The sequence below is a fragment of the Rhinolophus hipposideros genome (genome assembly GCF_964194185.1).
Source record: "Rhinolophus hipposideros genome assembly, chromosome: 8".
Lineage (NCBI taxonomy): Eukaryota > Metazoa > Chordata > Mammalia > Chiroptera > Rhinolophidae > Rhinolophus > Rhinolophus hipposideros.
In genome coordinates this window covers 95299274-95321805 of record NC_138054.1, presented here as the reverse complement: position 1 = coordinate 95321805, position 22532 = coordinate 95299274, and the positions used below count along the sequence as shown (strand labels likewise).

Sequence of the window (22532 nt, the reverse complement as noted above, 5' to 3'; positions counted from 1 at the left end):
ACATTCCAGGGGCCTCACAGCTCAGTGGTAATGACCTCTGATTAGGGCCAGACACAGGGAGGAAGACGAGACAGCAGGCAGGAGAGTCGGGCGCCAGGATGGGCTTTGGGGGCCCTGGCCACCTGCCCACCGTGGGCTCCGAGGGGCTGGCCCGGCCCCTCCTTCCTGTCCTCGTCTCTCATCTGCTCGTCTCTCGTCTGTCTGTCGCTCTCTGCGGGGTCCTGGGCCTCGGTCTCTGTCATCACAATCCCTACAGCAGGTCTGGATAAGGAGGTGAGACCTGCCCCCCTCGCGGGCCAGGCGGGTTGGGGGACTGGCTGGTGTTGAAGGACCGTCAGGAGAGCCCCTGGATGCAGTGAGGCCCCAGCCTGAGAGGGTGTGGCTTGGTGGGTGCTGGCCACCCCCTCAGCACCCCCACTGAGTGCCCAGGGGGGGGTCCGTAAACAGGTGGTCAGCATATACTGGTGCCTACAGCCAAGCCAAGCTTGCACTCTGGACAGTAGCCCACACAGGACCCTGTAATGGGAAGTGGGGGGGCAGGGACCCATTCGTGTGCCCCTCCTCTCCCCACCTCCTCAACAGGGACCCCAGCGCAGTGCCCAAGCCCCCCCTCGCAGGCCGCCGAACATCCCCACTCAGGCCAGGCTGGCGCCTGCAGTTGCTGTGAAGCCAAGACCCACCTAGACTCCCCCAGCCACTGACGCCACTCTGGGGGGACCAGGGAGAGAGGTGGGGACGGGTCAGCGGCCAAGCCTGCCACTGCACAGGCCAGCGCCTGCCTGGCACCAGGGCTCTCCTGCCTCATTACCCAGCAGGCTGCAGGGAGGGTCTCTCCTGTGGCCCCCCAGGCCAGTCAGGGTCCGTAGGGGGTGGGGCTGAGTAATGGCCCTCAGGCTCCAGCCTCAACCTGCACCATCTTCCACTCTGGCCCCCTGAGCCAGCAGCCCCTAGCCTCTGTCTTCCCCCCACCCTGCCCCCTATTTACAGGATAAGGACACCCTTCTCTGCTCAGCCTTGGAACCCAGGTCTGCAGGCACCTTCTGTGGAGTGAGCCCCACCCCCACCCTGGGGCATCTGTGGAGGGGTCAGGGGCTGGCCTCATGCTCCAGGTCCAGGCGGGGCCGCCTGCCCAGGACCCAGGTGCCAACCAGAGATGGTATCTCGGCAGCTCTGCAGAGGCCCAGATGCCCCAGGACCAATTTACATTCTTTGGTCTGAGTTTGCCAGAGCCAAGATGGGGTGGGGGCAGTGTCTCCAAGTCCATAGGACCTGCGGGCAGGGCCTTGGCTTCCCCACCTGGGACAGTTCTGATCCCATCTTGGGGGTGGCAGTTTGCGTGTACCTGGTGTGGCATCTACCAAGGGGAAGGCAGTCAGAAGCTAGGTGCCCTGCCAGCCGGGGCCTGGACACCCTTCCCCCAGCCCTGCGCACGTGTGAGTCCTGTGCGTGGCCCTGCACCTGCCCCCACAGGACCCTATGAACCCGACTCGCACAGCATGTGGTCTCCAGCCACCATCCTGCTCACCGACCTCTGGGACTTTGAGCAATGCAGGCTGAACGCATCTGGGCCCCAGGCCCTGCAGTGTGCACAGGCTGCTGCCCTCCAAAGCTGGACTGGCCCTGCACAAGCAGAGGGGTGGTCCCAGGCCATGGGCCAGGCAGAGCGAGGGCCTGGATGGACATCTGCCCTGTCCTTAGGTTAAACATGGCTCCCAGCAGGGGCAGGGGCTGTGGGGACTGCACTGAAGCCACAGGGGGCTCAGCCCACTCCCCACCCCACCCCCAACTCCACCCAAGGAGTGTGTCCTGAAGCCACATGTCCCCTCCGTAGCCGCACGCCCACCCCCACCCCAACCCCCACCTCCATGACAACACAGTGACCAGGCGAGAGGGAGGGCTGGGGGCTTTATTGCTGTGACCACAGGTTTGACAGAGGGCAGGTCCCCGTGGCCCTCAGAGGGTCTTCTTCATAGCTCCTCTCAGCCCCGTCGGTGCCCTCACATGCTCAGAAGCAGGCCGGAGAAGCTGGAGCCACTCTGGATGGTGAGGGCTGCCCCAGAGCCATTATCCACGAAGACGGAGGCATATTGCCCAGCCTGCAGACACCCCACAGTGGACGTCATTACCCATAGGGTCCAGCCATCCATGGGCTGTATGTGGAGTGATGATGCCCCACCAGGTGGCACATGCCCCAAGCCATGGGGGTCCCGGGTCCTGAGTGGCCACATGACCAGTGTCCATCCACTTGCTGGGCTAGGCATTGTCCACGCCGAAGCTCGGAGGCCCAGGCCCCCTCCCAATCCGTCCATCCCCTCTGGCCTCACCTGCAGCTGTAGCAGCCCCTGCACAGACACCGTGAAGACCCTGCCACTGCCGTCCAGGTCAGAGATGGTCTCCAGGGACCTGGACACGGTGCCGAGGTTGAGGGCACAGAAGGTCCGTGGGCTTGGACCCCACCCCAGTACTCAGGACAGTCCTGTGTTTGGGGGAGCCCCTCCCCTCTCTGTGAGCAGGACGGTCCACACTCAGACACCCAGCCCCAGCGCCAAGGGCAGCCCCCAGGAGGGCCTACTCACGTGTGGCGATGGCACAGGGACTCGATGCAGATAAGCACCCGCACTGTGTCCCGGGCGCGTGGCCGTGCCCTGCCCTGCAGTGCCCTGCGGTCTGTAGGGACAAGGAGCTGCAGCAGCCTCGGGAAGGATGGAGCAGAAGTGGGGTGGGGCAGGGCGCCTCAGGCACAGTGCCCGAGACAGACCCCATAGTGGCTGTGGGTTGGGGAGATGGGCAACAGGCCCCGTTCAGGCCCCCAGTGGAAACCAGGGCTGCAGCAGGAAGCACCTGGGGCCTGCGATGTCGGGGCCCACCTGGGAGGCCCAGTCCTCACCACCACACACACCCTGGCCTGGCCCCACTCACCCAAGTGCAGGCTGGCTGAGAAGTGGAAGATGGCGGTCACTGGGGCTGTGAATCGGCCCGAAGCCAGGCTCAGGCCAGAACCCCGAAGGAAGGCGCCCTGGGCAGTGGGCTGGAGGGATGGCAGGTGAGCAATGGGCTGCAGGGCCTGGGGGAGGCGCCTGTGACCAACAGCCCCCACCCCAAGCAGACAGGTAGGCAGGACAGAGGGCATGACCTGTGTGCCTGTACCCACCTGGGCCTCTGGGCACAGGCCTCAGGGCCCAGGGGTAGAAGAGGCCCTGAAGGCCCTCACAGTGGGGGGAGGCAGTTCTGGCGCCTGGTCACCACGTTCCCCACCTTGCTGCAAGGTGGGGGTCTGGGCACACAGGACCCAGCTCTGACCCGTGGTGGCCGACCCCCCAGGCCCCCACTGTGTGTATGGGCTAGGTGCCCTCCGTGGTGGCTGTAGACCTGCTCACCTGAGGGCCAACCCAGCAGGCTGCCCCCAGCAGTGCCCCAGAGACCCCGCCTCCATGCCCACTCACTGCCTGGAAGCCCTGTAGCTCCACCAGTGTCTTCTTGTCCACTAGCACCGGGCCCTTCAGCCGGCAGTGGAAGGCTTCAGCCACCAGCCGCCCACCCGTCCCCTCAGGCAGCAACGGGCCCCGCGGCCCGGAGAACCGACGCTCAGTGGCCTCTGTGCGGAAAAGGGTGGGGGCAGCAGCTTGGGGTCACCTGCAGGGCTTGGGGAGCCTTGAACCTCCAGGGGCAGTGGGGGCGGGCGCCTCACCTCTCAGCACCTCCTGAAACTGCCGAAGCAGGGCCTCCTGGGTGACTTCCGCACCAGGGGGTCCTGGGGGACCCGGGGGGCCTGGGGGCCCTGGGGGGCCGGAGAGGCCTCGCTGGAGAGGCAGGAGGGCGTGAGGACCCCAGTGGGAGCCACAGCCACCCCTGCCCTGGGCTGAGACCCCGGGCTCACCAACTTCTTGTCCCGGCCGCGGCACCTCTTCTTCAGGGCCCCGTCATCCGGTCTCCGGACAAAGTTCAGCCATGTCATGTGGGCACCTGAGAACTCGGGTCCCGAGGCCTCGGGTGGCTAAAGGGCCAAGGAGCAGGGCTAGTGTGCTGACCTGGGTCCCACTGGGCCTCCCTGCTGCCCCCAAGGGAGAGCGGAGAAACTCAGGGCCCAGGGCACCATGGCAGTACTTGAGGCAGACACAAGGGAGGTGACAGCAGGCCACCCCTGGGGACTACAGACCAGGACCACAGGCAGAGCAACGGCTCGGGTCTTTTTGGAAGCCAGGCCTGATGTCCAGATGCCTTGCTCTAGATGTCTGTTGGAGTGACCTGTCCCCTCCCACTGTGCAGTTCCCAAGAAGATAGGCACACCCATGTACACACAGGACCAGCCCCACGTGTCCCTCAAGGCTGGCCCTGGCTGAGGCGGGCGGTGGAGAGCATCTCTGGGAGTCCCGGAGCACTGGGCTAGGCTGGCGACAGGCAGGCACTGGTCCTGTGCTGTGCTGGCATCAGGTGTGCAAGCTGGCAGCCTCTGCACTCCGGCCAGCCCTGTTCCCCAGGCCACAGCTGGCCCACCCCCTTGCTCTTGGAGGAAGGGCTGGGGCTGCAGAGCAGGGCTGCCTGAGAGCATGTCCCCCCCCCAGCCCTCCAAGCACCCCAGCTACGTACCAGGGAGGACCCGTCTGAGTCTGAGAAGGACATTCGTGCTCTTTAAGGGGGTGTGGGCTAGAGAGGAAGTCTGTGCTGGACTCAGGAGCCCATAAGACGGGCAGGAACACAGCAGATACTGGCCTGGCTGGGCAAGAGCCACTGGCCACTCCCAGAGAGCCGCTGCAGCAGGATAAGCTGAGGAGTCCTGGCTCAAGGTCCAGCCCTCAGCCCCAAACGCAGTGCGAGGGGAACCCGATGGCTGGCACAGCCCCCTTGCCAGGGAAGGCCAGGGCTCTTTCCCAGTGGATCAGGCAGGCCTCTGTCCTGGGGAGCTGGGGTGGGTAGGTGAGCGGGGTGCTTCCCACTCCTGACCTGGGCCCTACCCAGGGAAGAGAGAGAAGCCAAGAATATGCAAAAGTCCCCTGATTTCTGGCTGTTTCCCTAGCCACCACAGACCCTGGCTACACCTGAGGGACCCAGGGGCTCCGGAGGCCCAGGTGCATGGGTGGCATCTGCGGGCAGGTGGAGGAGGAACAGGGGTGCTGACTTGTGGGAAGGGCTGTCCTGGGGCATGTCACAGGGCCTGGGGCACCCCCACTGAGGCCTCAAGCTGGACAGAGCTTCACCTCTCTGTCTCCAGAGGGGCAGGCCTGGGCAGGGTGGGCCAGGCAGGCGGGGCAGGAAACAGTCACCAAAGAGCCCTCCCTGGGCCACAACCCACTCTTGACTGGCTGGCGGGGCCCAAGGACTCAGTATCCTCAGCCTGCCCATCTGGAAAATGGGGCCTCGGGCTCCAGTGGGCCGCGTGGGCTGAGAGCAGTCAGGTTGGCTGCCTGGGAGACGCCCTTGGGCTGCAGGAGGCCAGGATCAAAGGCATGAGGGCTGGTGGCGGGGAGAAGGGGGGGAACCTGCCCTGGCAACCTCAATTCTCCTCCCAATCCTGCAACCCCTGGGGTCAGCTCTAAGAGTCTTCAGGAGGTTCTCAGCCAAAGAGGGCAGAGGTTTGGAACTGAGGCAAATGGGGGTGGGGGGGTGTCTCAGAGGACCCAGGGCAGGCTCCAGCCAGAAGGACTCCTAGGACAGAAGCACATCCCATGCCAGAGGCCACAGGGGCTGCTGGCCACACAGCAGGGGGTGAGGGTGAGGACCTCCAGGAAGCACAGGATCCAAGCTCCCCGCTTCTCCAACCGCAGGAGTGGTACTGCCACTGGGGTTCCCAACTGGGCAGCCACCTCTTCTAAATAAGCAATTACGGCTAATGGCAGCAGGTTTCTGGGGCGGGATGGACCTAAGGCTTCAAAGGGTTCAGTGTAACCGGGCTCCAAAGCCTCTCCCCTCCCCCAACTCCTCTCGGGGCAAGGGGGGGGGCAGGCGGTGTGTGTGTGTGTGGGGGGGATCCTGTCTGCAGCGGATCCTGCCCAAAGCCCCTCCCCACCAAGATGGGAATGGTGCCTGGAGAGCCCAGCAGGGCAGAGCCTGTGGGTGAGAGGACGGCGCCCCGTGAGTCCAAGCCCCCACGTGGGCCCCGTCCACGTACCTTGGGGGAGCCAGGCAGGCCCTCGCTGATGGCCACTGTGGCGTTGGGGGACTCGGTGCGCTGGCCAGGCTGACGCGGCCTTTTGGGCTCCCGCCGGGCCCCGACGCCCCCGAGGAGCACGAGGTGCGGCCAGAGGAAGGCCACGGCCACAGCCCAGGCCCAGCGCATGGCGGCCGGCGGCTCCGACCTCCGCTGCGGCTCAGCCCTGCACGCAGGTGCGCCCGCGCGCGCTCATGGGGGCCGCGCAGCCGGCGCTCAGAGCCCCCGCGCAGAGGCACGGCCCCGGGGGACGACTGGCCGCTGCTGATGCATGTCTGCGCGGGACGAGCCAGGCGCAGCGGCTCGACGGGCAACACCGCGGGCAGACGGCGCGAGACGCGCTCCTGTCCCCACGGGTCGGGCCTGTGCCGGCCTCCCCTGGCGCGTGCAGTGCCCTCGCCGACGGCGCCGCCGCCAAATAAACCCTCCCCTCCGCCCCGAAGCTGGCGGCCTCCAAGGGGGAGGGCTCACATGGACGATCCGTCAGCGGGCTCTCAGGCTGGCCCGGGGGCGTGGACGGGGGCGGGCAGCCCCACTGACCAGCGTCTCCGTACTCGTACTCGTGCTAAGGAGCAAGGGGCTGCGGCGGTGCTGCACCTCCCCAGGCCCTCCCACAGGCTTTGGAAACACCTCTTTCAGCCCGCACCTCTTTCCAGGAGGACGACCCACCCTGGGAACCACTAACACGGATTGGCCCCGCCCCCCAGCCGAGCCCCGGCCCCTTCAGGGTGATGGCCCAGGAGCCCTCAGGGTGGAGATACTCCATCAGGGGCCCACAGCCCCTTCCTATCACCCACCTCACTCAGGCTCTCCTGCACATCCCCCAGGCCCCCTGACAAGTCCCCCTGCCCCAAGGTCCTGGTGGTGCTTGAAAGCCTGGCAGCTGACCCACTGGGCTCCCAGCTTTGTACTGACCTTGATGGTCCTGGGTACCACTCCTGCAGCAGGCAAGGGAGGGACTGGTTGACCTCTGAGCAACGGCTGCCCCAGAGTTCTTCGCCCCCTCTTCTGGGGGCACAGGGCCAACCCTTATTGCCTGAGGGGCTGCCCTCACCCAGCCAGGCCTCTTGGCTTCCTGCCATCCTGAGCCAGCAGGGGGATGGGAGACGAGTCCCTGGGCCAGTCCCCTGGGAGGTCAGTGCCTGCGCCCCAGGTGGCTGTGCTGGGCTAAAAGAGCTCTTTTCCCTCACAGCCCTCTGGCCCCAGGAGAGAGACCAAAATTTCTCCAGCTGGACGTGAGCAACAGTGGGCAGGCATGTCCACAGGGAGAGCTGACGTCCTTCCTTAACTCCTTCCAGGCTGCAGGAAGGACGGCTGGGGCCAGTTCACGTTGACAGGCCCTGCAGACTCAGTCCCTGTATGGTGGGCACCCAGGTGGGGCTCGGAACCTGAGCCTGGACCCCAGCTGCCAGTTGTCCCTTGGCTGGTATGAACCGAGGCTAAGAATGGTCAGAGCCATGGCTGGCCCCTGTAAGCCGCTGCTGACAGTGCAGCCTCCAGGTGGGGCAGTGGTCCCGGTGGATAGCACGGAAGAGCCCTACTGACCGTCTTTAATGTCCAGACACCCCAGCCAAGCACAAGACGCCAGCCCAGGCTATGTCCATGGTCGGAGCTGAGCCAGAGGCAAGCTGGCGGGGCAGATGTGAGGAGCACCCACCCAGGGGCACTCGTCCTCCATCCTGGCTCAGGCGCAAATGGTCATCTCCAGGGACAATGCGCCGGTGCTGGTGACCGACCGCTGAGCTTGCTGTCAAAGGCTGGGTTGTGAGGAGGGCCACACTGCGGGAGACCCCCTTTTTGCCCCGCCTGGCTGTAACCCTAGATGTTACCTACACCAAGCACCAGTTCAGGAAAGGTGGCCCAGATACTCCAAGGTGCCAGATCCCTCCTCAGAGGCTGGGCACCTGCCTTTGTCACCTGCATTCTGGTGGCCCCATCTTTCAAGGAAGCCAAGAGTGTGCCAGTAGAGCCACTGGCAATGCACCAGCTGTGACTGGCTGCTGTGGGGACAGTGCCAACTGTGCCAGCCTCCAGGAGGCCTATGGCAGATGGCCTCTGCAGCTGGACAGAGAAGCCACGTGGCAATGGCAGGAGGCTGGGCCTCAAATAGTTCCAACCCCACCCAAACCTTGGGTCCTGCTCGTCCCCAGACCCCTTCCCAAGCAAGAAAGTACGTGTCTCAGCCAGGCCATGCTCTGTGGTGGACACTGCCCCCTCAAGCTTGGGGCTGGTGGGGTGGGTTCCACAGGTTCCAGTGTCCACATGACAGGTGCCCCTCCCCCCATATCCTGAGGGTCCTTCTGGGGCCCACCTCCCCTGGGGAGCACTGGAGCCCCCTGGAAAAGGACTGGAGGGAGACTGCTAAGTTGTCCACACCTTCTTGCCACAGCTACCAACTGTGGGGGGGCTCAGGCCAGTGGTTTCTTCACCCACCCAACCCACAACCCAGACACTGGACACCCGACTCCCTGGGGCAGGGCCGGGCCACGGAGCCCTGGGCACAGCCTCAGACCAAGGTCTCTTGGCATGAAAGCCTCGATCTCAGGCCTGGGGGACCTTTTTGGGGAGGAATGCAAGAAGTCCTTTCTCCAAGACCACTCTCTACACCGAGGATTGCGTCACACGTGTCCATTGTACATCAACTTTATCTGGGGCTTTGCTCTCTTGAAGACAGATTTTGCAACCGACCTGGATGCATCCGTCCAGGGGTGGGGGGGTTCTAAGGATGCCCAGTCGCCCTCCACCAGGGGCTGTGACCCCCGAGGGAGAGCAGCAAGGCCACAGTGGGGCAGTGGGCCCATTGGGCTCCAGGTAAAGACTACACAGCACCCATCTACCCCCATTGCTGACTCCGGGCTTTAAATGCTGAACATTTAAATGCAGAACAGAAGCAACACGTTAAGTCAGCGGTGTGTGCTAGACATTCTGCCTCCCATGAACCTCAGCAAACACTGAGTGTGTGGAGCAGACACTGGTGGCCAGCACGGTGTGGCACCACGAGGGTCCACTGTCAGTATCAGGACACCACCTCTGCTGCACATACAGCAGCCTGCCCACCAGCTAACCTGGGCGCTGGGCAGAGGGCCCAGGTGGACTTGCATTTATGCCAACACAGACTCAAACAGCACAAAATTTAGGAACAAAGATATAATGATTTTTTTCACAAGAGTGGATTAAACATATACAAGTGGTAAATTATAGGGCAATTTTAAATAAATTGATCAAAAAACAGAAAAAAAAAATCAAAGATGTGAAAATGCATGGCTGCACTTCAGTTTCCCTGCTGGCCTCTGGAGTGAGGTCAGTGTCATCCGTTGGTTCTCACAGGTGAATTCAGCAAACAGACGTAGAGCGGGACGGTGTCAGCAATCCAAAACCGAGAGCCTCCTGCCGCCCACCCCTGAACTTGGCCGTGTCCTCCCAGGACAGCCTTTCCCTGGTGATGCCCAGCTCCGTGTCACCTTCTAGGAAGGGCTGGCAGCTGGCACGGATCCGCTGGAAAAAGGAACACATAAGCCTACCTTGAGGGTCAACCCAAGGTTTGGACCAGGTACAACGGAAGCTTCAAAGTGCACAGAAACTGCCTGTCGGGTGGGGATCCCCGCCCCCCCCCCCCCCCCCCCCCGGGCTGCTGGGGGAGGCTCCAGCCTCCACCAGCACAGGAGGGGGCCCCAGGAGCCTGGTGGGGAGGGGAGGCCCTGTAGGTGAGGGCGGCAGGGCCGCCCCTAAGGAGAAGGACGACACCTTGTGGTCATAGAGGGCAGACTCCTACCTCCGACCTCAGCAAGGCAAGGAGCGACTTCCTGGGAGCCCGCCGCTCCATTCCAGGCCAACAGGCATTAACCCGCCAGAGCCGAACCCCGCTCTCCGGACCCCGTCCATGGCCTTCCCTGGCCAGCCCGCCCCGGGCCCCACCGCCAGGCCCTCGCCCACACGGCCGCGCGCAGCCCTGGGACCGGCTCCTGCCTGGCGGGTCGGAGCTCCGTGGGACTAAGAACGCACGCAGAGTACTTGAGGGCATCGAGATTTGTATTTGTAAGTGACCAAATCTAATAAAATGAAAAACGGGTTTACTAAACAGGTCCAAGAGACGATACAGGAGAGAAGCTCTAACCAAAGCACGAGGCCCTCCTCCTGGACACCCGAGCTCCACGGCCCGACAGACCCCAGGCGAGAACAGGGGCTCGTGATCTCGCGGCTGCTCCAAATCCAAACCACACTCTGGCTTTTGTTTTCCTCTTAAAGGTTTTAAAAAGCTAAGCCCCCGAGTCAGGCGGGTCCGCCCTGCGCTCGGCGGCACGGCCAGCCGGTGGCAGGGCTCGGGCAGCGTCCCCGTTGACGACCACGTGTGCCGGCGCGGCGTGCGGCTCACTCCTGAGCTATGCTCCTCAGCACGTACTTGACCGTGTAGGCGAAGGCCGCGAAGCCGACTATGACAAACAAGTTCGCCAGCGCGCCGCCCAGGAGTCCGTGGTGCCGGTTGGCCTGCAGGCCCAGGTGGGGCCCCGCCCCCGGCGCGTGTGCATTGAGGCGCTGCAGCCCGTTCTGGCCGTGGTGCGCAGCCCCGTCGGGAACCACGTCTGGGAGCGGCAGAGCCTGGGGTCTGCTGTTGAGTTCATCCTGCGCTTTCTGTTTCTGTTTAATTTCCTAAGAGAACAATAGCGAGAAACAAGGGTTGGTCTAAACAAACCCGGGAGGGTCCTGCGATCCACCATGGGACCCTGCCAGGTCGCAATCTCTGACACCCGCCCGCCCTCGCAGGTGGGCGCTGCTGTGACCGGTTTACAGATGTGGGGGCCAAGTGACTGGCCAGAATCACCAAGCCTGCACCTCGCGGGCCGGGGACAAAGCCAGGTCCCAATGACCCTGAATGGTTGTGGCCCTGACCTGCCTGTGGCCCAGCCTCCCCCGCTCCCGGCCACCAAGACCAGGGAGCATTCCACTTCCTCGTAGCAGGGCCTTCCGCCAGCTCCACGCCCTGCTGGGGACAGGCCCAGGCCCCGCTTTCCCAGACCCTAGAGTGCGTGTGGGGACAGGTGACCCTCAGTGCCCAGGGACACTGGGCACATACATTTTCTCTTTGGAAAAAAATGGATCTGAGAGTTTCTGAACCAGGGAAGCAAAACTGCCGTCAGCTTTCTTACCTCTGCGACATCAGGAAACAATTCACAAAAGACTTTGTCTTTTAAATTAAACACTAAACTCTGTGCAGCCAGTTGTCTCTTCTGGGAAGAAAGAGAAGGAAAAGAGTAGCCCAATCAAAGGCTAATTCCAATTGTTTAAAATTCTAAAAGCAGATTATTTTATAGTCAAGGGCTGCTGCTGTCTTCATAACGCTGGACGCACTCGATAAGCTTGGTCTTCACAACAAGCTCATCTAGTCACATAAAGACTTAATTTTCTTTCCACTATCATCAGTTAACAATCATAAACTTGATTCCTATTTAAATAATAGGAAAATAAAAGCCAATTAACAAGGCAGACAGCCTCACAGAATGGAGGGGCTGCGGTGCTGCCCACCGTTCCAGAGGAGAATTGGGCTCCCAGGGCCCAGGGTCTCTCCAGGGGCCCCTGGGGAGCAGGGACATGGGCGGGAGCCCCCCCTCAACATGCAAATGGTGCTCTGCACCCCTCACCGTGAAGTCTGACGTCTCTATGCTGCCCAGGGTGGGGCCCTTCTCCACCATGAAGCTCAGAAGCCCGGTCAGGATGGTAGACACAGACCAGGCCGGGTTCCACGTGTCTGGATGGAAATCCGTGATGGAAAGACACAGCCTGCACAAAAAACAGGGACCACTCACGAGAGCACACGCTAGTCGGGACCACACTCGCACAGCAGGAGCACTGCCGCGCCTTACCTCGTATTGCACTTGAATCTTCCATTGGGAGTGATCATATAAATACTAGGAGGTTTGAAAGGAAACTCTCTGGGGAAAATCAGCTTTCCATGGTAATAGCCACCTGTATCCAAACAGAAAGAGCGGTGTCGTGGTCCAGCGCAGCGCCTCCTGGTCCCCACCCCAGGCCCCAGCCCCCACCTCAGTGCCGACTGGCTGCCCATCTCTGGAATGCACACATCTTGCTGCAGTCTCATGGGGGCTCGGGCCACACCCTGGGAGCAGCCCCCTGCCCCCATGGCTATGCATGCCCCTCACCCAGAGCAGAGCATCGGAGAAGCTGCAAGGGCTTCTCGCCACCCCTCAACCACCGGGAAGCACGTCAGCTGAGGCCACTACTGTTCCAGATCCTCCCTCTCCCGCACCACCCACTTCGCTTTCTCCACCAAACTACACCAACAGTGAGCCAAACCTGCCACCATTTCTCCCACCTGAAAAAACAACAGGAAACAAAACTCTGAATCCACAGCTATCCAGTTCCTGCCGCCTGCTCCCTCGTCATGCACGACCACGGGAGCCCCATCCGTAGCTGCCATGCTCGCCCATCACCTGACAAGCCTCTTGCTGCCACCATGGTCTGTCAAACCTGACCTCGAGGTCACCAGACGCCCCCACTGGGGAGTCTGACCACACGTCAGGCCTCACGACCACTCCTGCACTTCTCGGGTCTCACCTGGCCTGGGGAGTACCTGATTACTGTCCCGTTGGCCCCTCCACCTGGACCCCTCTCCAAACTCCAGGCCCAGATACTGACCGTCTGGGTGACACTGCCCCAAAAAGGCCCAAGACAGAATTCCTGCTATTTCGCACAGTGACTCCATCCTTAGCTGTTCAGACTAAACTCTGGGCGCCCCTGCCCCTCATCACACCTGCTCCTTCGGCAGACCCTGTTGGCCCCACCATCCCACGCTTTGGATGACCTCGCTGGCCTCACTGCTTCCACCCCCGCCCGCTTAGTTCAAGGTCCCACCAGCCTGGCTCTGAGGGCAGGCCCATGGGGGCTGGCTGGAAATGCAGAGCCCCAGGCCCGCACCAGACTGGCTGAGCTGAGCAGATGTGTGCACGCACGTGTGTACACACATACAGTGAGGCTTGAGGAACGCTGCCCTGTCCTCCCCGCAGCACCCAGGCGTGGTACTGCCTCCAGGACTGGGACATACCAGTCCCCAGTCGCCACGGGGCTCTGTACCAATGCCACTCTTGGGTGAGGCCTGCCACCACCTCCCATGGGCTGCAGTGCCCCAGTGGGAGGCGAACGCTACCAATGGCAGACATAGCAGTGCCCAGTCATTAAGAAAAGGCCCGATGGAAAATGCAGGAGACGCAAGTGGCACCACCCTGTGACTCAGTGCCCATTGGGGAGGGGCCTGAAGGCAGGGCAGTGCCTGGGAACTCCGCGGAGGGGGGGGTGCCGCCTAGTTGAGTGTGGGCCCGCAGGGGACCCAATACACTGACCCACTGTCCCACCTCTCCTGCACACCCAGAAACGCACACCAGCACACCAGAACCCCGCCTGGCGGAAGGTCCTCAGAGGCAGGACCCGGGTAAGGCCCCAGCGCACTGTGGGGTCCATGCAGGAATGGGCAGAGGGGACCCTCCAGGAAGCAAATTCAAGGGGAGAGAGCATGCTGCGACACACACAGGTAGCTGCTTATGTCAAACCACAGACATGTGAAGATGTGTACTTCACTGCAGAGAGAACATTCTGGGGGATGTCATGTTTGAGGGGAGACCTGGGAGGTGTCACCTCGAGAGCAGGCCGGGACGCTGGGAGGGTGGATCCTCGCCCAGAGGTCAAAGGGCAGCTCTGAGTGTTCCTGAGCTAGCGGGTGTGGGAGCCCCTGTGCAGGCAGTCCCCCCTCAAGCTAAGTGTCCAGGGGACCGAGCCCCAGGCATGGCCCATACTGGGAGCGGAAGGGAGGCCTGTGCGGGCCACAGGGCCCTTCCCCCATGGAGCTGCGGTCCAATGCCGGGCAGCCACAGCCCTGTCCTGCTGTCCTGCAGAAACACAAGTCTTGACCTCAGGCCCAGTGGCTCCTCCCACTGTTCTCTATAAAAACTGTTACCTTTTCTAGATCCTTTGCCTTTCCATGTAAATTTCAGAATAAAAAGTTTAGAATAAGACTGTGTCTATGAAAACCTTTGTGAGGGTTTTGATTGGTAAAACCCATAGGTCAATTTAGGGAGCATTCTTTGGCACCCACCTGTGTCCCAGGAACCCACCTGGGGCCCACAGTGAGGACACAGCCAGATGGCCATGGACAGCGGGAAGGGAGGGTCAGATGCCAGGAGCCAGAGGGCAAGGGAGGGCACAGCCCACACAGGCCGTCAGGCCAAGTTCCCTCCCTCACCTGGCAGGTGTGGCCACTCAGAGGGGTCCGTTGGAGACCCCGTTGAGAGCAGCCCTGAGCTGAGGGGCAGGGGCACAGGCAGTGTGGCTCTGGAGAGCTTCTGGTCTCTGAAGGGACTCTTTACTGGGAGGATCCAAGGGCCTGACCCAGCAGAGAAATACACATGAGGACGGGACAGAAAAAAACGTTGAGTAACAGTGTTGAGTCTGGAAAGGGAGGCCTTATTCCCCAGGCAGGAGACAGGGCAGGCCAGCAGGGGCCGGGGGACATGGGGTCTCCTGCAGGCCCAGCCCCCGCGCACCTGCACTCGGGGCTGCCCTCCTCTCTCCCTGCCGCCTCCACCCTGTCCAGGCGCCGGGCTCATTTCCGCCAGCAACAGTCCTGGCTCGTCTTGGAGGTGGGGGTCTGTACAAAATTAATCAATGTTCACTCTGTATTTGGAAAATACTAAAACCACAAAAAACAAACATAAAAGCCAGGCACAATCACACCACGAGGGAGAACACTGCCCATTCCTGGTCCCCATTCTTCGAGTTTGTTGAAAACATCCTCATCTAACACCCACATCTTACTATATTTGCGCTCCCTTCTGAAGCCCATCCTTGCACATTTCTAGGAACCCAGCCCACACAAAGCCATCTCATGCTGGTATCCCGCTGCTGGGCATTCGGCGGCCGCCGTGTGATGGCCCCCGTGTGACATTCTAGTGATACGCCACCCTGTAGATCTGCTCTGCACCCATGTTTCCCGAGACAGATCCTCCCAGAATGGGGATCCCAGACCCCAGGAGAGTCTGGTGAGGCTAGTGACACATTTGCTCAACTACCTTCGAGAGAGCTGGACCTTCCTCATTCCCAACTATCCACAACTCTCCTCTGAAGTCCAGCAGTGGCTCTCAAACTTTCTCCTCTACAGCAGGACTTTTACAGTAAAATCTTATGCAAAACCCCCACGCGCGGCTCCAGCCACCTGAAGTCAGGACCGTGGCTAGATTAAAGGCACGCCCCACCTGGCCAGGGCTGTGCCCTGGGCTTGCCCAGCCACGGCTACTTCTCCACCAAGGCTGACGCCTGGCTCCCCACAGGCCCAGGAGCTTGCTGACAGCTCCAAGGTCACTCTGTAAACAATACTAGACGACCCTAGGTGGCATCACCAGTCTGGCGTCAGCAGCAGTTAGGAGCGGGGAGGTCCCCGCTGACCCAGGGCAGGTCCCATGGCTTCCCTAATTCTCAGTACCCTGCCCCACCGAGGACAGGGCATAGAAAGTGTACGAGGTCCACACACCTTTCTTCCTGAGACAACACCCATCCCGGCCTGAGGAAGCAGCAGGAGAACCCAGCGCGTTTTACTGCCCATGGGATCTGACTGCGTTGACATTACACTCGGCGGGACTCACAGATGGTCCCTGGGGCACACGAGCAAAAGCACTCTGAGCGAGCACCTCCAGGATGTAGAGGAAAGCAGCGTGCGGGCCAGGGAAGAACAATCTGACGAATGCACACCCACATGAGAGGTGTGCAGAGGCCAGGCCTGCTGAGGACACAGGAGCTCAGGGCGGACTTACCTTCATAAGGGGTCATCTCAGGGCCTCGAACCACATAGTGCCTGAGGGAGAGAGGAGAGTTAGCTGGCTCTGGGGGTGGGTGGCGCGTTCTCCCACCTGAGTCGCTGCAGGGCCCAGCCCAAGCCAGACATTCACAGACTGAAGGTCAGGGTCAGTTCCTCCTGCTGCAGAGGCTAGAGTCCCCTGTCCCAGGGTCTCAGAAGCCTACCCTCAGAAAACCTCTCAGAAGTTTTCCACAAGCCCCTTTGTCGCCAAGAAGCAATATGCAAATACTCTCTAACCATTAACATCAACTGAAAATTTTAAAAACTTTCATTTCACAAGCCGTCCTTGGCCTTTCGTATTTTTCAGTGTTGCCCAAATTCGATGCAGTAGACTACACAGCAGGCAGCTGGTGACACAAGATGGCTGTGTCTCCAGCGTCGAAGTCCAGGAAGAACCAGATACAACCTCAGAGCAAGAGTCCTCCAGCAGGAGCAGCAGGGACTGCGTGACTGTCACCAGGCCATACCCAGGGCCCAAGCCCAGGAGTCCGCGTGCTGGGACAGGAGCAGCAGTGCCCACGAAGCTCTCTCGCCACGCCATCAAAGGCTTCGGCTCACGTCAATGGATCCAGGCTTACGGGTTCCACAGAGAAAGGCAGAGGAGGAAACAGAAATGCCAGGCCAGATGCAACCGTGCCCTGTGATGCCCCTCCCAACAACTCTTCTCTCCAGGGCACAATGACACCATTTTAACACGTCGGTCGATCGCCGACACCTGCGGTCTGCCGGCTGATATGATTTACTCCCAAAACAGGCTGTGACCCTCTGTCAGCTGAGCAGGAACAGCCCTGCAGCCAAGCACGGACACACCCGGAACGTGGCCTTAATGTCACTGCTCCAAATCCGGTGCCAATCTGAAGTCGCTGGGAAGGGACAGTGCTCCGAGCGCCCAGCAGCGCTGGGGCCGCAGAGTGAGGCCGGGCAGCACGCAGGCCTTCTCTGCTCTCCGGGGACAGAGCTCACACACAGGACCTGACACTGTGTCTGGGGGCCGCACATGCTCGGAGTGTAGACTTCTGCAGGTGCCAGGCAGAGGCGCCCACATGACCCGCGCCCACTGCGAGTGCTGGGTCTCTAGCGGGTTGGGGGCGGGAGAGAGAGCACCTCTCACATGGTCCCAGGCAAGTCCTGTGAGTCTGCAGGGATGGGGGCCTTGCTGGTCTCCCGCGGCCTCTGCCCCCTGCGCCTTTTCCCTTTGCTGGTTTTGCTGTCTGTTCACCGTAGTAAACCTTGGCAGTGGGTTCTCCCAGCAAATCACTGAATCTAGAGATACAGACTCACATGTGGGAAGGGGTCCCCACACAGTAAGGATGCCCCTATGACCGCTGTGGAACCCGTCCCTCCATCTGCCAACTACATCCTGGGGCCACACTCGGTTTTTGCGGGCTCGCTCACATGCCAAGGCCCACCTCACTCTGGAGCCCTCACCCACCTATGGGAATCAGCCCTCGTCTGCAAGCCAAGAACAGTGCTCCCTGAACAGATATCTAACCTGCAAAATGCTTGTTTAACTTGGCTAAAGCTCTCTCCTAAATCTCTCGGCTAAATCTTTCAAAAAAACTGAAAGTACTTTTTATGATACATAAACTACGGGCTGGCCTGGTGGCTCAGGCAGTTGGAGCTCCGTGCTCCTAACTCCGAAGGCTGCCGGATCGATTCCCACACGGGCCAGTGGGCTCTCAACCACAAGGTTGCCGGTTCGACTCCTTGACTCCCGCAAAGGATGGTGGGCTCCACCCCCTGCAACTAAGATTGAACAGGGCACCTTGAGCTGAGCTGCCTCCCAGATGGCTCAGTTGGTTGGAGCGCGTCCTCTCAACCACACGGTTGACGGTTCGAGTCCCGCAAGTGATAGTGGGCTCCACCCCCTGGAACTAACAATGGCAACTGGACCTGGAGCTAAACCGCGCCCTCCACAACTACGATTAAAAGGACAACGATTTGAGTTGGAAAAAATCTTGGAAGTACACATTGTTCCCCAATAAAATCTTAAAAACAAACAAACAAACAAACAAAAAACTACCCTTCAAACAAAGAAAAAAATTCTTCCTAACGTTTCAACATTTCAGCCCTGCCCGGGATTCCTCAGAGAACCCCAGCAAGCCTGGTGAGTGCAGCCCTTCTATAGCGGCCTGGAGCCCTCACCACCCTTTAACTCACGGGAGTGTCTATGACGCCAACATTCGTGGCACAGATGCGCTCGTGTCAGCCAGACGGTTGCCTGGCAATGGCCAGGCCAGTGCCCAGAGCTGGAGCACCGGGACCCATCTGTACTGCCATGGACTGTCCAAGGCAGGGCAGCTACTTCAGTGCCAAGACGCAGAGAAGGGGGGTCCAGAATTGCAGCTTCCTCTCAACTGCTGGGAGACCCCCCCCCCCAGACGCAGTCCTTCCCCAGGAAGGACTCGCTCCAGCCCCAGCGGGCTGGGGTCAAGGACCCGTCGTTTCCCCGGTTGTTGCCCATTATGAAGACAACAGAGCATCAGCAGGCCTCACGGCTACTGACTCCTGAGTCGGCTGCAGGCACCTTTCCCAGTGGCCACCCCGCCAGGACAGCAGAGGGCTGGCGACAGGCAGTGCAGGCGTGGACTCGGACAGAGCCTTACCACTCCAGAATGTTGGACGGGAGGGGCTCAGCACAGATGTAAGGCACGGGGTCTTTTTTGATGCGAAGGTAGTCCTGCTTCAGCCGCTGGGTCGCTGTTGTGGGGGCCCTCTTACTGCTGCTGCTGCTCATCTGTTGGAAACAAACACTGACGTTCACAAGGGACCAAAGACAGGCCATTGCCACTCCTCCCGAGAGCGCCCGCGGCCGTCACCCATGCACATTTCACCCTAGCACACAGAGCTGGGGCCGTCCTGACTGGCCCACCCACTATGACCCCGCAGGCCTTGCAGGTTCTCCTCTTCCGTCTGTCCTGCTGTGACCTTCACTTATGCAACATCAGGGGCAAAGATTTTCTTTAAAGGCTGATTCTAATTCCAAACGGTCCCAGGTGGAGGTGTATGAAGCCTGGACCTGACTGCCTAACTCTGCTGAGTAACATCGCAGCGAGGGGCTGCTCACAGCATGGAATTCAGGGTGCACCCCCAACCAGCTCCTGTCAAGGCCAGTAACCCAATTCCTGGCACATTTCCCACTGGGCATGGAGGATGGAAGGGGCAGGGCAGCCAAGAAAGAACATCTCTCTGAGATGAGAAAAACGGGGGCCCGTGAGACTCAGACAATGTGCTGGCAGAGGGGAAAGGAGACCTTCCCCTCTTCCAGGCAGAGGCCTAAGAAAGCATGCTATGCCCGGGGAACATGTCAGGCGCCGATGCAGTGAGTGGTGACTATCATGCTGGCCGGGCAGGCAGGGCCAGGCTGCCACAGCACTCCAGAAGGGCCTCAGACCCGACTAAAGGCACAGCAGACCTCGGGTCAGAAAGGTCACTCTGGCGGTTCAGTATAGGATGGATGCAGCAGCATGGGACAGACGGGATGGTGCAGGACAGCACCAAAGGCTGGGGACCAGGAGTGAAGCCATGGCTCATTCAAGACGAGGGACATGGCCTGCATCGGAGGCCCTGGGACACCTCAGCTGCACTCCAGAGGCGGGGGTGGTGGTGGGGGAGACAGGGCTCCCCACTCTCACAGGCTCCAGAACAGCTCCAAGTGCATCTGTTTTATATGCTGAGTTTCTCATAATCCTTATAAGGTACAACGGTAAGAAGGTTGTGCAGCTAAAAAGAAAGTATGAAAGCCACAGGTGTAAAAGATGCAGAGACAGAACCCACAGGGAGTGCAGGGTGAAGGGGAGGCAGCAGCATCCAGACCACACGGTGGCAGACTGGAGATGGGCAGCGAAGAGGGAGCCGTGCCCAGGCCCCTAACCCCCACGCCTCCGGCACTCGGCCACTCAGTGTGCCCCAGCACAGGACGGCAGTGGCCAGGCTCTCCACCCGCATCCCTGTCTGTAAAAACAGGAAGTCACCTCTGCCGCGGGCCTAGGGACAGCCACGGGCTCGCTCTTTCCTTCCCTCAGCCCGCTCTCACCTCGGCTCAACAGAGGGCTCTGGGAACTCCTGCCCCTTTGCCTAGTTGCATTCTCCTCAGAGCACCATCCCCACCAGACCTAACCAGGGGCTGCTGTGCGTATATACTGCGCCCCACCCCCCCAGGCCTACAGAGCGGGTCTCGGCCAGGGACCCACAGGGGTCGTCCTGCGCACCCATCACCCACCTCTGCTTCTCACTCTGGGGTCCCTAAACATTGGGGTTCCGGTTCCCGCCTCTTTTCCATTCCCAATGCAAGGCCGCGTCACTTTTTCCACCAACCACAACAGCGTCCCTCCGCATCTTAGTGGCTCCTGCACGCTTAAGTCACATTAACTTTCTCAACACAGGTCTAATCACAGCCCTTCAAACTCCCCCACAGCCAGGCAAATAAACGTCAACAGCTCCCACCTGCCCCTACAAAGCAGCGCCAGCCAGCTCTCCTAGTGCCCGACTGCCAAGGCCCCTTCTCGTGCTAACCGCCTGGTGGCCGCCCAGCCCAGTGCCCACTGGCCCTTCCCGACCTAGCTCCAAGGCCAAGACCCACAAAAGCCTCCCCGGTTTCCTAGCCAGATGCCTCCACGGTCCTTCACTGGCCTCCCAGAGACCCGGCAGACACCACCCGAGAGCCACAGCAGGAGCAGGCTACACAGCAGCCCGGGAAGGGAGTGCCTCCGAGCGCCTGCCCTGAGACACCAAATGGGCCAGGTGGCTCACCTTGAACCGACACCTGGGAACAAACAGCAACAACCCAAAAGCAGAGCCACTACAGGACTTGTTCTGTTTCTTTTAAATGTTCACCTAAAGTTAACACTGCCACGTGCAGAACAATTCTCTGGGTAATTCAAACACAACTGTTTGAACTCAGCTAAGTGGCTGGGTTGGATGCTTAAGGCAGATTAACGGACAGCCACACAAAACAAACTAGCCCACGCCTGGGGAGTCACAAACTTCTCTTATTCTCACTTCCAAAGCCAAGTTATTAAAATCATACTTACGATCCAACCACTCAGCTCACAAGAAGGAAAGGGCTCCCTAACGACCCCTCCTCTGCCCCACTCAGAACAGCGCCTACACACGTGGGCCTCGGGTGCCCTCCAAACCAAGGCCCTGCAGCGGAGCACGTAAGGTGTGTCACAACCAAGGAAAGAGAGCGTAGACATTAATAAAGACAGTGCATGGGTGAAAACCACGTAAATACCCAAGAGCTGAAGGAGAGTAGCCGAACCAGCGTCACGGGACACAAACCCCTTCGGTCTCACGTTGAGACAGGCTTGTCTGCCCGGCGTCTGTTCACCGGTTCCCCTGCTCTCCGGACGGCTCTCCGCTCCGCGTACGTGCACTTCAGGTGACGGTGTGGCAGGAGACCTTGGCCTGACAGGCCGGCGGGGCACGTGACCAGCCGTGCCCAGGACTTTCCTCCACGGGGGTTGCTTCACGGGCTGGATGGAGGCCCAGGGCTGCCCGGCAGCCCCACCTGCACTCACGCACCTGCCCGAGCACTGGGCCGCCACCAAGGTGCGCACCGCGCAGCCGAGCTCCCCGTCCCCGAACGCACACACTGGACTTTGCAGCCAGCCGGGCCCCTCGAGTTCCTGTCCGCGGAGGCCGGACTACGCCGAGTGTCACCGCTCTGGCCGAGCAGGACGCCGCGCGCCCTTCCACACCCGAGCTCTGCTCCCAGGAGCCAGGGGCCTGGCCTCCCGTGAGCCGGTTCGCGCCAGGGCGCGGCGAGCGGCGGGGCAGCGCATCTGCATGAAGCCCCACGACGTGGCGCTCACGGAACAAGAAAGTGGAAGTTCACGCTCGGCCCCGGGCCGAGGCCGTGCAGCTCGGCGGCAGACGGGGCGCGGGCCGCCGGCAGGTGGGGGCTCGCTGGGGCCCGGGGCCCTGGGGCGGGCGGCGGGCGCGGGGGTCCCCAGGCGGCGGCTTCCCGCCGTCGCCGCCCGACCTCCCTGTTCCTCCCGCAGGGAGCGCCACGTCCCGCCGGGCGCGGGGAGCAGCCTGGGGTCGCCCCTGCTCAGAGCTGCAGCGGCGGCAGGCGGCAGGGCCACCCCGACACGGACCCGCGGGGCCACGCACAGCCCGGAGCTCCGCCGCACGCCCCGGCGCCCCAGCCCCCGGCACGAGGCCCCCCCGCAACAGGCCGACCACCCGGCCCGAGCCCGGACGCCCCGCCGTAACCGACCTCGGGTTCCGCGCTCCGAAGCTCCGGGCCGGTCCCGCTCCCCTGCCCTCCGCTGGGGCCGGCTCCGGCGGGGCGGACGCGCGGCCGAGGCCCTGGCGGCGGGCCGCGACGCGAACTCACCTCTCCCCGTCGCCGCGCGTGGGCCGCCGCCGCGCTCAGGCTCGCCGTGGTCGAGGCCGGAGCAGGCGCGGACAGGGGGGCCCGTGCCGAAGCGCAGCACCGCCCCGGGACAGAGCGCACCGCACCGCCGCAGCGCCGCCGCCGCCGCCTCAGCTTCCAAGATGGCCGCCCGAGAGGCGGGACCACCC

The 22532-nt window shown here is 61.6% G+C and overlaps 2 protein-coding genes across 5 annotated transcripts; both read right to left on the bottom strand.

Moving 5' to 3' along the window:
• Nucleotides 1–1890: 1890 nt before the first annotated feature.
• C1QTNF12 (C1q and TNF related 12) lies at nt 1891–6555 on the bottom strand. 2 transcript variants are annotated; one of them, XM_081054838.1, is made up of 8 exons: nt 6107–6555; nt 3878–3994; nt 3689–3800; nt 3444–3595; nt 2920–3028; nt 2577–2667; nt 2325–2403; nt 1891–2096 (listed from the first exon to the last, which is right to left on the bottom strand). In XM_081054838.1, exons 1-8 carry the CDS (start codon nt 6272–6274, stop codon nt 1998–2000), a joined length of 927 nt encoding a protein of 308 aa, XP_080910964.1. In that variant the 5' UTR covers nt 6275–6555; the 3' UTR covers nt 1891–1997. The 2 variants fall into 2 exon arrangements, with proteins under 2 accessions (XP_080910964.1, XP_080910965.1); XM_081054839.1 differs by lacking the exon at nt 6107–6555 and adding an exon at nt 4588–4689 and having other exon boundaries at nt 1974–2096.
• Nucleotides 6556–9280: 2725 nt separating this feature from the next.
• UBE2J2 (ubiquitin conjugating enzyme E2 J2) lies at nt 9281–22516 on the bottom strand. Of its 3 annotated transcripts, none has more exons than XM_081056271.1 (8): nt 22345–22516; nt 18608–18738; nt 15958–15998; nt 12004–12106; nt 11782–11920; nt 11290–11370; nt 10545–10792; nt 9281–9640 (listed from the first exon to the last, which is right to left on the bottom strand). In XM_081056271.1, the coding sequence occupies exons 2-8, from the start codon at nt 18736–18738 to the stop codon at nt 9610–9612; spliced, it is 774 nt and encodes a 257-aa protein (XP_080912397.1). In that variant the 5' UTR covers nt 22345–22516; the 3' UTR covers nt 9281–9609. The 3 variants fall into 3 exon arrangements, with proteins under 3 accessions (XP_080912397.1, XP_080912398.1, XP_080912396.1); XM_081056272.1 differs by having other exon boundaries at nt 9918–10792; nt 22345–22502; XM_081056270.1 differs by lacking the exon at nt 22345–22516 and adding an exon at nt 21285–21620 and having other exon boundaries at nt 9918–10792.
• Nucleotides 22517–22532: the final 16 nt, after the last annotated feature.